At 39.0% G+C, this 15,335-nt stretch overlaps 1 protein-coding gene across 1 annotated transcript in view; it reads right to left on the minus strand.

The window, feature by feature from the left end:
- Nucleotides 1-713: 713 nt before the first annotated feature.
- The window catches only part of LTBP1 (latent transforming growth factor beta binding protein 1), a gene marked incomplete at its 3' end in the record, with an annotated part of 74,090 nt that continues 59,468 nt past the window's right edge, over nt 714-15,335 (minus strand). The window contains exons 21-23 of the mRNA XM_010178359.2: nt 15,054-15,224; nt 4,492-4,614; nt 714-863 (exon numbers count right to left, since the gene is read on the minus strand). Coding sequence (XP_010176661.2) covers nt 714-863; nt 4,492-4,614; nt 15,054-15,224 — 444 coding nt within the window. The remainder of the gene's footprint in view (nt 864-4,491; nt 4,615-15,053; nt 15,225-15,335) is intronic.

The following is a 15,335-nucleotide window of genomic DNA, read 5'->3' on the forward strand; positions in this document are numbered from 1 at the left end:
AGTCCTTCAGGAAGGGACTGCTCCAGCACAGTGTAATGCTAAGTAAGGTCAGTGCAGACCTTAAACTGAAATACCCCCACACAAGCTCTACTAGGCTTCTACATGTGGGATGTTGTTTTGCTCCATCTTCTCACTGACACTTGCCATTCCCATGTTCTGTTTCAATTGACAATGCAGTCATTAGATGTCCTGGTTAGTAGTGTGCAGATTTACTAGTTTGAGAGTGAGAGGAATAGTCTGGTCTGGTGACTGTTGAAATCAGTGGGAATCAGGGGCCAAAACCCACCAAGAGGTTATCTGCATATTTAGGCGATTCAACCACTCTAAAAATCTGCTCCTAAAATTACTCTTCTACGCTGGATCCAGTTCCATCCTCTTAGCTCACTAAAGCCTCTGAAAAACATTTGTTCTGTATATTAGTGTTAAATTATTGATATAAGTTTAAGCTTCATTACACAAATATGTGTCTTCTCATTTCTGGGCTTTTAACTGAACACAGCTGTAATGACCAAGATGAATTGAGGAACACCAACATAGTAATTTCTGTAACAATATTTACTGGCCTTTGCAGTAAATCAAACAACATTGGCATCTTTAATACAATTCAGGTGGTGATCATCTCTAACTCTTTTGTTCCAGCCCCTCCTTAGGTCAAGTGACTGAGTAAACTGGCAGACTAACAGAAGAAGATGAAGTAATAATGCTTTCCTCACCAACACAAGTCATTTTGGCCATGTCCAGGTGATAACCATCAAAGCAGTCACAGGTGTAGCCTTCCTGGACTCTTACACATCGGCCATTTTCACATCCATTCAGAATACCACATTCCTCTGCTTGTAACTCCTCAAAGCTGTTCAGAAAACCTGGGGGGAGAAAGAATTGCAGACAAGTTACAGAACCTTTGAATCAGTATACCCAAATGTGGAGTGAGAGTCAGAAAGTCTCTCAGCAGTTTGCTGGAATGTGACTTGACTTCGCAGAAAATAGGTCAGCTTTAGCAGATCTGCACCATCTGGAGTTTTAAATGCACTAGAAAGGTGCTGTGATATGTTTCAAGATGAAAACTGAATAACTTTGTGAACTCTGAAGCTTTTAATTTGTGTTAAAGATACATGATTTTTTTTTTTTTTGTGAAGGAAACTGCATCATTTGACAGTATATTTTTTAAAGCATAATTCAGTGTTTTTGATATAGCACCTTTTATGATTGTTATGTGTATCAACCTTTACAGAAACAAAGGTAAGAAGTGGTAGTGCAGTTTGGGGTAAAAGTTCCTTAAAACAGTATTCTAGAAAAATAAGGTGTGTGTAGGGGGGAAGAGATGCATTCTAATTTATCTAGAAGAAAATGTATTTTAAAAAAATCAATCTCAAGGAATATAATAATAAAGTCATAAGGAAAGTAAGAAGAAATCAGAGACTGCTTTCCTGTTGTGGTTTTGGTTAACAACCCTTTGGCTGGTACTGCAGCAACTGGTGCCAGTACAAATACCTATAATCTACCAGTTGCTCCTTGTCATAATTCTAGATGGTTAGGAGTCAAAGCTACAGGGTTGTCTTTGCATTCGCTGGTTTGCACAATGCCTTCTGTGCTTATTGTCTTAGGGCTTTTTTGACAGTTAGGCTTTTATGTATAAGGAAGGATTTATACTTTAAAACTTATAAACTTTATACTTTAAAAATTATTTGACGTTTTTACATGTTCAGAGATTCTCTCTAGGACTGAATTCCTCCTGTTAACCCTGCACAACATTTTTCACTAGCTTTCTATTTGTGGAGCAGTGATGTAACAGGACTGCAGATGGCAGCCCATCACATCAAAAAGACTTGAGGAAAAAGTCAGAACATTTGAGAGTCGTAGGTTTACCAGCATAATGAATATATAACATAAAAATGGAGGGGAAATCGGAGCTGGAGTGGAATAGAGTAGGATACATCTCCCCATCTGCCCCATAACATGTAATTAATATACTGACTCCACATACCAACCATTGGTTTATCTAAAACCTGTTTACTGATTTATAATGTTGCAACAGCTGTGATATGTAGATTTGCAAAGCTACCTAGGAGTATCAATGTCTCCCTTTCCTTATGCTTGTTCTCCTGTCTTTTTGTATTTACTCGACCCTGTCTTGGTTCATAAGGCTGTCTTTTCTCTTGTCCTGCTTTGCCTTTCCTACTCTGCCCTTTATTATCCTCCACTTAACTTCTGTCAACTTCTGTCATTTCCACTTCCCCTCTCTTTGACTACCTACATTGTTTCTATCCTGGAGTTTCTCTAGCATGGTGGGATTCCTAGCAAGGATCATACTGGTCAATCATACACTGAATAAATTCTGGAGACACTGAACATGTAATGTGACGTAAGTACTTGCTGACATATGCCATATCTCAAGGACATATATTATACATAGGATGTATACAAGTGTACCTTAAGTGGGAAACATTAAAATCTTTTCCACAAACCTAGTAAAGCACAACTCAGTGCAGCTGTACTGAGGATATTGAGCAGACTGTCCTGATGTATGGTAACAATGTAGTAAGGAACTTGACGATTTTCATTATGTTCTCGAGTCCTCTTAATAGAGCTTGCAGAAGGCTCATCAGAGTCCTTTAAAGTGCAGATCTTTGCTCATTTAGAAAACAAACAGTGCCAAGAAAGGGAAAGGTGCCCCCCCAATACATAGATACTTTTTAAATAAAGAAAAGGCACCATTTATTTGACATATAGTATATATGTACATATATATGCGTGTACATAGACAATATGTACACGCATATATACATATTTTTTGCTCATCCTCTCTTTCTCATACAGTATGTTGTAGTTTTAACTAGCTAAAACCAAAATATTTATCACTCATGGCAAGTTCTACTTTACAAAATATTCTACTTCAAAACAGCTGGATGGAACCTGGGTTGTAATTCTAATACATGTACTTAGTTCTGGAGAAGTTGATTACATACAGGTGACAAATATTATATTGAAGTATGTGGCCCTGCCACAGGACAGGAGGTATTGTTGTATTCCTCACACAGACTGCAGCAGGATTGTGACTTAGAAGTCTTTGATGCCCTAAACAAGTGGCAACTGTATCTGTCAGGGAAGATGCCTCTGATCAGGAGAGAGTCACACAGCTGTGTCTTCTGGGGTTCCTTACGCATTGGCTTGCCACTGTATCTGATTCAGTTATAGGATGGGAGCAAGAGACATGAGCTCTCAGGCCTCTGTCCCTAAGACAGTGGACTCAGCTGTGGATTCAAAACTGTCCACAGTTTTATTGTATTTATGCACCACTGCTTTCAACTTGCAAAGTGCTTCCTTCCCACTCAGCATTTTATCTATCATATTGGTTACTCAGTCATCTTTCTGGGCTTTTCATTGCGTTTGGTAGTTACAATCTGTGTGACCTGTCAATTAAACATCAACCCTGAGTACTGTTTAATTAAAATCATCTGGATATAAAGAAATAAGACATTTTACAATTCTGTGCAGAGCCAGAAGGTCACTTAGATGCTAAATAGAAATGAACTCATTAACTTGATTTCTGTAGTTCTGTAGAAATGTATAAAGTGCACCCTTTTCAAGAAACGCAGATCACCCTTCTGTAGTGTGCTGCCCTGTGTTGATCCATCACCATTACTTTAAAAACAAACTCCATGTACAGGAAAAGCACTTTGGTAGAGTGTAGTGGCAACTTGTAGGCCATGTGTATAAAGCGTGGGAAGTTACCAGTTCCCTCTGATACGTCTTCCACTTTTCTTCTCTAAAACTGTGACAAAATATGCTGAACCTGTACAGGGTGGCTGATTTTGAGGAAGATGCTGAGATCTATCTGTAAGTGTTCCTCTCCCACGAGTCTTAACAGTGAGCTGGGCCAGACCTGTAAAGGACCCTGATATTCCTGAAGTACAACTGAGACGCTGCGTGCAATCCTTCACACCTTGCTTGGCAGGCCATTCCTTCTAGCCTGAAGGCTACATGCCTGCGTACTCTCTGATCATACTGTGCTGTACATAGTCTCTGTTGGGCGAGAACAACTTGCACGCTCTCCATTTCCCCCGTATTAATTCTGCTGGAAAATCATGGAAAGCTGGCATGAAGGGATTTTTTTTTTTCCCTTTTAAACTAAATGCACTCTGAAGAAATCTGTCCCATGCTCCAAAGGAAAAGTAATTTGTGAGAAGGAAAACCGGCAATACTTTTGACCTTTAGCTGTAAATCTGTTGGTAAATACAAATTTAGTACACTTGGCACAAACTATTTCACTATATTAAAAATCAATATGTACTCTGAGCCCAACTGGACTCTTACACAACACTGGCTCTTGAACCAGAACACCTGACTGAAAGCTAGTGTCATAGGAATAACTAAAATATAAAGAGGCCACATTACTCAGAAGCAAACAGAAGAATGAAGCCAGCTACAGGGAAATAATCCAAGTTACAACCCTCATTTCAAGTATTTTACATAACAGAGAAACTTGCTTACGATCTTCGACAAAGTATGGATTAGTTTCTGGAGTGTAATGCTCCTCAAAGTCAACCAAAGCATCTTGTCCATATGGCCGTCGAGATCCTGGAACTGGAATGTTGCACAGCTGGGCATAATCCTCTGAGGAGGGAAAGAAAATAGGATATAAAACTAATCACACTTGTAACACAGGCTGCATTACATTAGTCCCAGTGAGCTGTGGTTCACATTAGCTGGAAATAAACTTATCTTCCTAGAAACACCATAAATCTGCAATTTCCACAAAGCATTCTCTCTTCAAGAAGAATGTCATTAAAATGTTAATGAGCCAAATACAGACTATTAAGTCATAACAGGGATAACACTAGGGATAGATTTGAGTCAATAACTGTACAGAAAGTTACAGGTCAGGTTCTTCTGGCCTGCATGGGAAGCAAGAGCAGAGGGATGCTGTGTATCCCGCTGCCAACGCACCCCTCTCCAGGGCTCGCTATGGTTACACGCCTCATTCTGGTGGAACAAAGACCATCCAAGACCATTGTGGCTGCTAGCAGAAGCCACCCCGAAGGAAGCAAACTGAAGCAGGTGGAGCTATATTTCTGGCACCGTCAGCCAATCTGCAGAAATCAGAGAATAAAAAATCCTTCTCAAATAGCCCACACTCATCTGAAAACTGCATCCTCAAACCACAGGCTTAAGTATGAGTGCTGTTCAAAGGCTCCTTGGCTGTGAACTTCAAAGGGAAAGGGGAAATGCACAGGAGAAATAGTTACACTCTGATTTTCTGCCTCTCTCCAATTGCTAGACTACACAAGTAAAAGCAGACGAAAGCAACTTGCCATTTTTGGTGTCAGAGTCCATGTCTGAAATGCTGATGCAGGTTTGATTTTTTTAAATTTGATTTATTGTGTCACCTCTGTTTCCATTACCATTTACTAAAATATATACAATTTGTTTGAAAATAGAAACTCTGTTAAAATACAGCAATCCAGGTGCTCCTTCACTGTTGCTACAGACTATTCAGCATCTGTTTCTGTGAAGATTGCCTGGTGTTCTGAGAATCAGGCAGAGTAAGGACGGGAAAGAAAACCACCAAAAGAGAGAGAGGAAAAAAAGCCCTAAGCAGATACAAAATCCAAGAATTGCAGATGGTTACAGAGCCAGAAACCTTATGCTGTGTAGAACTGTCCCAGACAGCAAATAGTTGGATAAAACCAGACTGCCTCTAGACAGTGCAGAGCACAGCCCCACTTGCTGCCCAGCATTGTAGTTTTATTTTCACAGGTAGTACCTCCTCCACCTGGAACGCTTTGCTTTTGTACTGAAAGCAACAAAGTGTTCAAAAAGCCTGTCTGAATTCTGTGGTCAACAACTTGGCTCTTTGAGAGCATAAGACTGTGGAGTACAGGCAAAGCTTGTCTGTGCACATCCAGAACTGTCATGGGTGCCAGTCTGAGTCTGCAGAATGAACTCCCCGGAGAACTTACAATCATTGTAAATCTCACCACCTTCTGCTTCAAGTGCAAGGTGATTTCCTCCAATGTGCATCTTCCAGAATACATTTATATGCCATAGTAATTATATTCAAACAACGCTTTCCTCTCACAGATGGAAAAGTACACTGCCCAAGAGATACACCCCATGGCACATGAAACAAGGCCAGCATGAGAAAATAAAAGGCATATAGCAAATATTACTTACATTTCTTAATGCACAGCTTCCCACTGAGATACTATGATAACAAGCATAGTTTTAAGAGCTGTCATAGGACCAAAACCACCCTATTGTTCCTTCCCCACATCTAACCCCAGGTAACATCCATGTATAGGGACAGCCAGGTTATCATCTCAGACTGACTCCTTCTTTGTTTTGTGTTGAGCTACTCATGGGCTTTCATACATACACAGAGAAAAGCTGGGCAGAAGTGTAAAAGCACTTTCTCACAGATGCATGCAGTTCTTGGCAAAGGAAATCTGTTCTACCACAAAATACTAATTCATCTGGCCTGGGTGGAAGAAACCACCAAACAAAACCAGTCAGTGAATGGCAAGGGGACAAGACAAGCAGGTCTGAGGGATCACTACTTCTCCCACATGAATGTGATCTGATGGAAAGGATTGGACAGAACCTGGACATTGGCTTCTCAGCTTACTCAGTGCTGATTTTGCACCTAGTGATACTGGTAGTAGAAACAATGTTCTTCTGAAGGAAGCAGTTGGAACATTTGAAAATCCATAGAGCTGGAGCTCTCATGTACATGAGAGTTGGGTAGCTTGAAGATTGTGCAAGACTATTTATTTTATATTGCATGTTTGCCAGTGCAAAGTTGTTTATTATCCAAAGAAGAATAAAGAAATGTTGACAATAGAAACTCATTTCCTGACACACTGGCCCTTTGCCAGTCAAGTTCTGGATGTCTGCATTTTTAGGTCTCATTATAAGTAAATTAGTGTCTACAAAATGATGAAGAGCTGTTTTAGAGCATACTGTAAACTTGGTATTTGTTACAAGAAGTTGTAAGTGTATCGAGGTCTTCTACAAGGCTATACATACAAGTGTAATAATCTGTTAAGTTCTGAAGTGTATTATGCTTAATTAACAGTTTGTTAATACACTGATAGTTTTATAATTTCTACATTATTTGTATATAGATCTTTAATACAAAAGCTGACAGAGCACTTAAATAGTCTTAAGTTACTTTAGAATGTATACACCTATTCTCCTCATATAAAACTGACATCATTGTTTTGATAGTGTTTTGATCATCATACTGCGATGATTTGGAATTGCCTGTAATACTCTCTTAATCCTGTGTGCTTTATTTAGCTAAGTAGTGTAGACTTTATTTCTTGTCTTTTGTAGTGTGTTGATTCAGTTACTAGGTGCTCAGGAAACAAACCCAAAGAGAGCAACAGCAACCCACCTAAGGAACCAACAGTAGAAATTCAGGACCAGTAACAATGGCACATTATCTGTGCCACCTTGCTGAGCTTCTCTCTCTTTTTTTTTTCCCCAGGGAAGAAAAGGGTGAGCAGAGAGGAGTGTATGAATACTGAAAGGTATTCAGGGGCCACATTCTGGAAAGATCATGAGAACCAGCCTTCTGAAATAAGGTAAACTAGAGACTTGGATGCCTGAGAAAAATGAACCCATCAGAGTCCCCTCTGGAGGATAGAACAAGTTACAGCAAGCCAGATGTGTACGTACAATTTCTGTTGTTTTAAACTTTTCCCCTTGCTATGCTATGTTCCTGCAGTTCAAATTAAAAATAGTGCATTTCGGGTCACTGTGCTGTATGCTGGTCACAGTTTTCCAGGGAAGAGAACTAAATGAACAGAGTGCTGTAAGATTTGTGGGTAGAAGCATGTCTGGTGCACAGAAAGTTGCAGCATGTATACAAATGAAGGAACAGCACAATAAAGCCCTAGGGAGATGACAGTAGGAGACTTAGCTAAAGAAGGTGGTACGGGGGCAGAGAGCAAGGGAAAATGTGTAACTATCTCTGAATGATAAAAACATTTCAGTTGTCACGGAAATTAAAGCTCATGTTCAAAATAATCTTTCATGTAAAAAAATCTTTTCAAGTAAAAAAAAAAAAAAGTAAAAAAATCTATAATTCACAATCAACAATAAAACCTTTTTCTATATGGACTTATTTTCTCTGCTCACTCATCTCCCGGCTGTGATCAGGGACAATACAGCTGCAGTTCAAGAGGAAAACAAGACTTGTGTTTTTAATATAATTTAGTCTACATTGCTCCATGTGTTTCTAACTTTTTCTCATAACTTGCAAATGAAGCATTGAGACAGCTTGTTGTATAACTTAGGATAGCTATTATAAAAGGAAGCTGATGTATGCTTCCAAAAATGTAAAGGACATTTTTTAAGTCAGATGTGTGCATATAAAACAAGAGTGTTGGGGGATTACAGCTGCCGCACATGCGCACTGGCACAGACGTTAGCTGTGATTGGTGATGAAAGCTAGGCTGACAGACAACGCAACACACACTGGATGGACTGACGGGCTTTTAGGTGCTTGTTAGCATGAGTGCAGCGGTGCAAATGTGCATCTGATTTGCATATACAGTTGTTGTAATTGCACGAGCCTACCTGGGCCTTATTTGTACCTCAAGGCCTAAAAACCTTAAATTCTCTAATCAGAAAAATTATTCCATATTTCATGTATTTAAAGCAAAATAAATAAAAGAGCTTTTCCTGACATAAGCATGAAGCAACTGCACCACAGCCAATCCTAGCTCCTGCCCATAAAGCAAGCTTTATTTCTGTTACAGCTCCTCAGAATTGTCACCAACACACACAAAAAAGGAGCCAAAGCTATCAACACCAAGGCAGCTCCTTCAAGTTACTTAAGAATGCAACAGTTTCACCATTGAAGAAATCACTGGAGAGGACAAAGCCAAGAAGGCATTTATTACATGTAATATATGACCTTTTCCAACCTGAGGCTCTGGACATCAGTCTGAATTGGTTAAGTTTATGCTTTCTCAGGAGATTGTATCATCTGTGAACCAAAGCTGAAGATATTTCTGCTTTGCATTTAGATTGTGCCGTTTTCCAATTTTGGTAATTTCATTGACATCTTCCATGAACAGATGCTGAGGTTTGTGGTGGACAGCATTCACATATATTCTACAATTCTTGGTGCTAAAGAAAAAGGGAAGGCTACCAGTCTTAAAGGATTTTTTTAATGTTAAGAAGGATATTCATATTCTCACATGGAGACATTCTAAATGAAATAGCTGAGGAAAGTCTCACAGTGGATGTAAAGCTCTTGTTAAAACTGAAGTAATTACTGACCTGATTATTTGAAAACCTCTTGGCAGTCACCTTTTGTTCCTCAACTAATGCTCCTCCAATTTCCTAAACCAATCTTCTCTCTCTTACTGCTCCAGGTAGATTGTTAAAAGTTGTAGTATGAGTCAGGTTGTTTCTGCCACAACTTTACAAATGGTTTTCTGACTCCTTGCTGACTCCCATGTACACTTGGAATGTGAGATTCCATGATGAAAACCCTTCCATGGCTATTCTACATGTCTCTCCTAAACTTCAGAAAAGCACTGAAAATCTTCAACAGAAGTGAAAGCAGACTAAAATCTGCACAACTGAGTGGACTTTGAATATTCAAGGCCCAAGCACTGTAATATTTTGAGCCCAAAAGATAATCCATTTGTCCAGTGTCCTACCAGAAATGAAGGAGGCACAATGCCATCCTAAATGGAAAGACGAACAGTGGTCTCCAGATATGAATCCAGTGCTTCCCTGCTGATCTTTACCATCCCAAAAGAGGACAGATGTGAACTCATCCTTTACACACATCAGTTTTTCCTGTACTTCCACATCTTCATCAGTGACATTAGCCAGAACTTGAAGGGAACACCATGTTCTCATAATATGAAAGTTCAGCCCAGAAGTAACTCATAATGTTTACAAAGGACACACAGTTCCTTGCAACAAAAATGCAATCCAAACAATCTGTTCTGCCAGAAAGGGCAGAACTCAACAACTGCATGTAGGCATCTCCACAGGTCTGCACCTGAATTAGTCATCCAGTGTCCCTTTTTAGTCCATGGAAAGACATAACCACTTCTAGGACACCATCTCATCCTAAACTAGATGTCTAGAACAAGTCAGAGGAATCTTATCACTCAGCGTGCCTATTTCTCTTTGCTGATGGAAGGGGAAACTAGTAGGACCAGCATAGATAGGAGTTTCTGTATTCAAAAAAACCCCATATGAAATTGGACAGGAGAAATCCTACATTGTACAACACCCCAGATGATTCACCTTACCCACTACTCTCTGTGTTCTAGACTGGGGTTTGCAAACGCTAAGGTGGAGATAAAGAGAAACGTCAAGTACAACAAGTCTTCAGCAGTTCTTTATGCAACTCCTGGTCCCACAGAACATCCGTAACATCTACCAACTGGAGTTCTACCATTGTCCTTTCTGCAGATCTTCTAAACATAAAGTGGTTCCATAAAAATCCACAAACTACTAGAATTTAAAACTTAAAGAGTAACATGTATGTATAAGGGTACACAGATAAGCAGGCTGATAAACTGAATGCTAGTGTCCTTTACAGTTGCCTAAGAACGTGTTCGTGACATTATCTTAGCATTCAGACCACCAACACTTTCCTAGTTAGAGATGTAGTAATGTACCCCCACCCTCAATAAACAGTTATTAAAACATCTGTTAAAACTGCTGAGTCCCAGTTCTACTTTACCTCCTTTTTCTATATTAAAACTCCAGGCAGCCAGCTACAGAAAGAGAAAGCACCCTCCTTAACAGACCGGCATATCCTTAGTTCAGGGGCACATAATTCCACAGCATCCCAAGGTGTCAGTGAAGCACAGGTGGCACTGCACTGATATAACAAACTCCAAGATGATAATTTTACAAATACAAAAATAGGCACTCTCCCTAAATTAAAAACTGACCCCGGCACACCACCTTACTCAGCATTTTCTAGCTGTTACTTCTATCTCCTCCCTTCAAATTTCCTGTACCCTTTAACAATACACCTTGTCTAAAATCCGCTCCAGTCCCATAAGGGTCTCACAGGAGCTTCTGGAGGATCAGCAGATTTATAATTCAGGTTACATATTCAGGTTAACCTGAGGTGTATATAGCCTTATTTTAGATTCTAGGTTTTTTCAGTCTTGGCCAGTGGCTCTGTTTTCTGGCATGGATGCTTTGACTCAGCTGCTAAACCCATCGCTGCCTGTCCTGCAGCCAGTTACTAGAGGATGGACTCCACATGGAGACAGTCGGGTCTTAGGGCACTAACAATAAATTGGCCAAGGAAGCAGAACTTCTCAAGGCAGCTCATCCAACAGGGTTTTTTGGAGAGGTGGGTGCAATAAAGAAAGGATGTTTTGCTTTTGTTATCTAAAACAAAAATATCCAATGTCCTGATTTTCCTTAGTTGGTCAATTATTACAGATTGCAAATGATAAACCTCAAATAACACAGAGGTTTCTTAAGGATAATTACTAAAAATTCTTTGGGCCTAACATACACAATAAGCCCAGAGAGACTAAATTTCAGTAGTTAACATTTTGGTATTGGATGCAATCTGTGAAGCCTTTATCTGTAATATGATGGTATCATAAGATCATAACGTTAGAACCAATGGAATTGAAAACAATCTGTCTTTGCTTCCTTTGTTTAATGACAAGAAGGCCTGACCCACAAAATTGTACAAGTAAGATGTACTCAATCACATCACTACAGTTCACATTTGCACTATTTTTGATCAGGACTTTGAAATAGTATTTTGAGTTTGTTCCTTGATGTTGTCATCAAAATACTTATCAGTCTTACTGTTGTTAGGATGCTGCTGTTCAGTTGAAATACTTCAACAGGTGCTACTCGTTTTTGTCTCAGGCTCTGAGTGTTTAGTGGAATTTGTTTGATCAAGCACCCATTACTAGTTTTTAGAAATCTTAGCAACTACATAAATTCTGTTTTCATGCTGATGAAATGCTGGATTTCTTTTCATTTACATGGATCAGTTCTTGTAGAAGTTCTCTATCTTCCCACTGTTTTTATTCTGGATGCTACTTAAACATGACATTTAAGTCTTGTAATGAAAAATGGAAGTGCTTTCAAGAAAAGCTGTGTCACAAGAGTTAGAGGTTATTTTTATTAAAATGTGAATTTGTTTTAGAAGGGACTTAGCAAATGTATCACTTATGGTGGTAGGCCTGTATTTCCTTCTTTCTAAGTGCAGCATCTAGATCCTCAAATACAAGGGGAACATAAACAAGGTAAAAGGAAACCACAGCTCAGTGAATGATCTGTTCTATGATCCAGCCCATTTCATGGTGAAAAGTCTTTCGGTGATAATGCTTTTCACATCCCAAGGTCTTCTTTAACATGTGTTACAAATTTTCAGAATGTCCCTAACTTGGGAAATAAGCGAACACCTTCAGTAGTAAATCTGGCCAACACAATACACAAGTATTTAAAAAATGGAGAAATTCCAGATTCCCCAGCCAGGACTTGAACCTGTGACCTGCTGGCCCAGAGGTGTGAAAGCACTCTCTCGAGCCAATGATATCACTTTAAATGCTACAAACTGAAGACATGTCAAATGAATCATTTATTCAGTTCAATCAACTTTAAATTTTTCATGGTAAATGTTCCTGAAAACAGAGAAAGGCTTCCAGGACACACAAGCATACTGCCTCCACTAAGAAATGTAAGCTTGTATGTTTGTTCTGACATAATAAAGATTCAATATGCCTTTTTTAAAAAAAATTAAAAAATCTATGTTCCAATCTATAAGGATATGCCTCATTTTCAGTTAAAGCGGATACCTTTGAAGGCATATTAAACTTCACATAAAAATTATGTCTGGAGGAAGAAAGATTTTATGATCCAACATAATGCTCTTCAGCTTTGACTGAGAGTCATCCAAGTGACATTTATCATGTTATCCATCAGAAACCTTAATGTCATTTTTAAAATGAATTTCTCAAGTTTCTTCATAGAGCTAGCTGGGATCAGCACCCCGCTGTTGTCACAGGATCGCTGCTCCAGAATCTTGTGGTCCTAATGATCAAAATCCATCTATTTCAAGCCTAAGTATGTTCAGACTGAACTTGTTCCAATTTTTTCCTCACATCAGCGTTGTTGTTTAATTTCAAAGCTTGTGGGAGTCCTCTATGATCATGCTGTAGCGGAGAGTCTTAGCATTTGCAGCCTTTATCCTGCATCTAGGTTTGGCTTTTTTTTATCTTCCCTTGTGAGAGAGTTTCTCCATTCTCTGACCATGTTGGTAGTCCTTCTCTGTTCCTTTTCAGATTTATCCTGCTTTAAATCTAGAAATCTTCAGAAGCAAGTCTCGTACCTACCTGAACTCTCTACCAGGAACAATTTTCCTTCCTTCTCTCAGGGTTGCATCCTTGCATGACACACATGGGTCACTGTCATCACGTGATGAACTTTGTACAAGAAAATCTCCTTTATTCTGCTCTATCTTTCCACCTGAGGAGCTCCAGGTCATAGCAACAATTCTTGCTATTAGCTATTGCCCTGTATTTTTTTTTATGTTACATTTCATTTCACTGCAGTTGTTATTCTAGCAGTAGTAGTCATTCAATGTCTGGGAATGTCCTCCTGTAAGATTTGTTGTGACAAAGACATTTCAGAGATTTCCATATCAAGCTGCTGTCATGCCCTGTTTTTCTTCTTCAGTCTCTTTCTGGGGTAAGCATCAGCCAGCAGTTACTCCAGCCAACATCATCAAAATCAGGCACTTTTTTCAGTTGCTGCACTTCCAAAGCAAACTCAAGCAAGTAAAGATATATAAAAACAGGCTGAGGGACCTTGCAAGTAAATTATAAAAACATAAAACCCAAGCAGACACAAACAACCACATTAATGCTTCACTGAGCTTTTCTATGTAGTTTTAACTCCAGGGTTATTGCTGCAAGTAAAACATGTATTGCTTTAGCCACATTATGGTTAGAATAACACAAGTCCAAGTAAAAATCCAGGTATGATCAGAATAAAATGCATGACTGGTGCAGCATGGTATTCCTACGTGGAAAACCGTATCACTGAAAGACACGTTTGCAGTAAGAAAGCTACATCCAAACTAGGCCTTGCAATAGTTTATATGGGGGAAGAAGTCAGTATGGTACCAGACTGTGTATACCAGGTTTGACATCTCTCAGGCACAGCATGACATATGCTGCTTCCACTGGTCTCTTCTCCAGTCCCTAGTCCTCAGAAATAACTCAGGGTGTCAATGACATTTCTCTCTATAGCCATTTAGCTTTTGTAGTCACCACAAGAAGAAGCTTCTACCTGAAATATCTTGGCACAGTGTCTAATTTCTAAACATGTAAACAAAATATAGTCTTTAGAAAATATGACTGTCAGTCAGCTTTCTTTAACATTATGTTATATTCCCTGGAAATTCTTCCGTCCTTATTGCTACTCCATTTCACTTATCTATCTTAAATTGCTCATCTATACATTTCATAATATCTGAACATATAGCCATATAATAACAACTCATTCTTTGATAAATTTAGTAATTCTAAATCACAACTTAGCAGATCCTTATCAATCAAACACATCTGACTGCAGCCAGCCTGGCAGAATATCACTCTGAAAAATGCATCTGAAGGTATAATACCAGCAACAAAAATCCAGTTGCATAACATGTTGAGTATCATGTGTGTGTGTGCACAGGAACTGCATCTGTATTTTCATAGATGGCTTTTAATTTGTCAGTCATGTTAAGGAACTCTGCTACCCTTAAAATGCCCTCCTGTTTCTACCAAGGTTCTATATTAGCAATCATTGATAGTTCCACCTGAAGGAAATGGGTCCTGTAGTGCCAAAAAATAAAAGCAGCTAAATTTTCAAAATCTAGACTGTAATGATTTACCCTTAATTAATGAGAAAAATTTCCATCAGTTCTTGAAAGGTTAGCGTTTTTTGTTCTTTCTTATGTTAGTAGCCCAAGTATCAATACAATGGATTAAACTGATAAAGTATTTCAGATTTAATTCCAAGAAGTGACATGTACATTTCCTTACCTGACTCCTTCATAGGACACAGTGCGCACTGCATGCCCCAAGCTTCACCGTATAGGCAACAGCACTCGGTATATGTAGTTTGCTTTCCAACCAGAGGTCGACTACAAACAAAATCATCACTTAGATGCTGCCAGCAAAGATCCTGGTAGACCTCAGTTTCTTCAGTTTGTTCTGATGGAGAAGACAGTATTAGATCATCATTGCAGCACTGTTATTTAAAAAAGATACTGGCATAATGTGGAATTTTCTAAACTTAGATTAGAAAAATAACCTAGCTTTACA

This window comes from Antrostomus carolinensis, unplaced genomic scaffold, assembly GCF_000700745.2.
Source record: "Antrostomus carolinensis isolate BGI_N321 unplaced genomic scaffold, ASM70074v2 scaffold13981, whole genome shotgun sequence".
In the NCBI taxonomy this organism is placed as follows: Eukaryota; Metazoa; Chordata; class Aves; order Caprimulgiformes; family Caprimulgidae; genus Antrostomus; species Antrostomus carolinensis.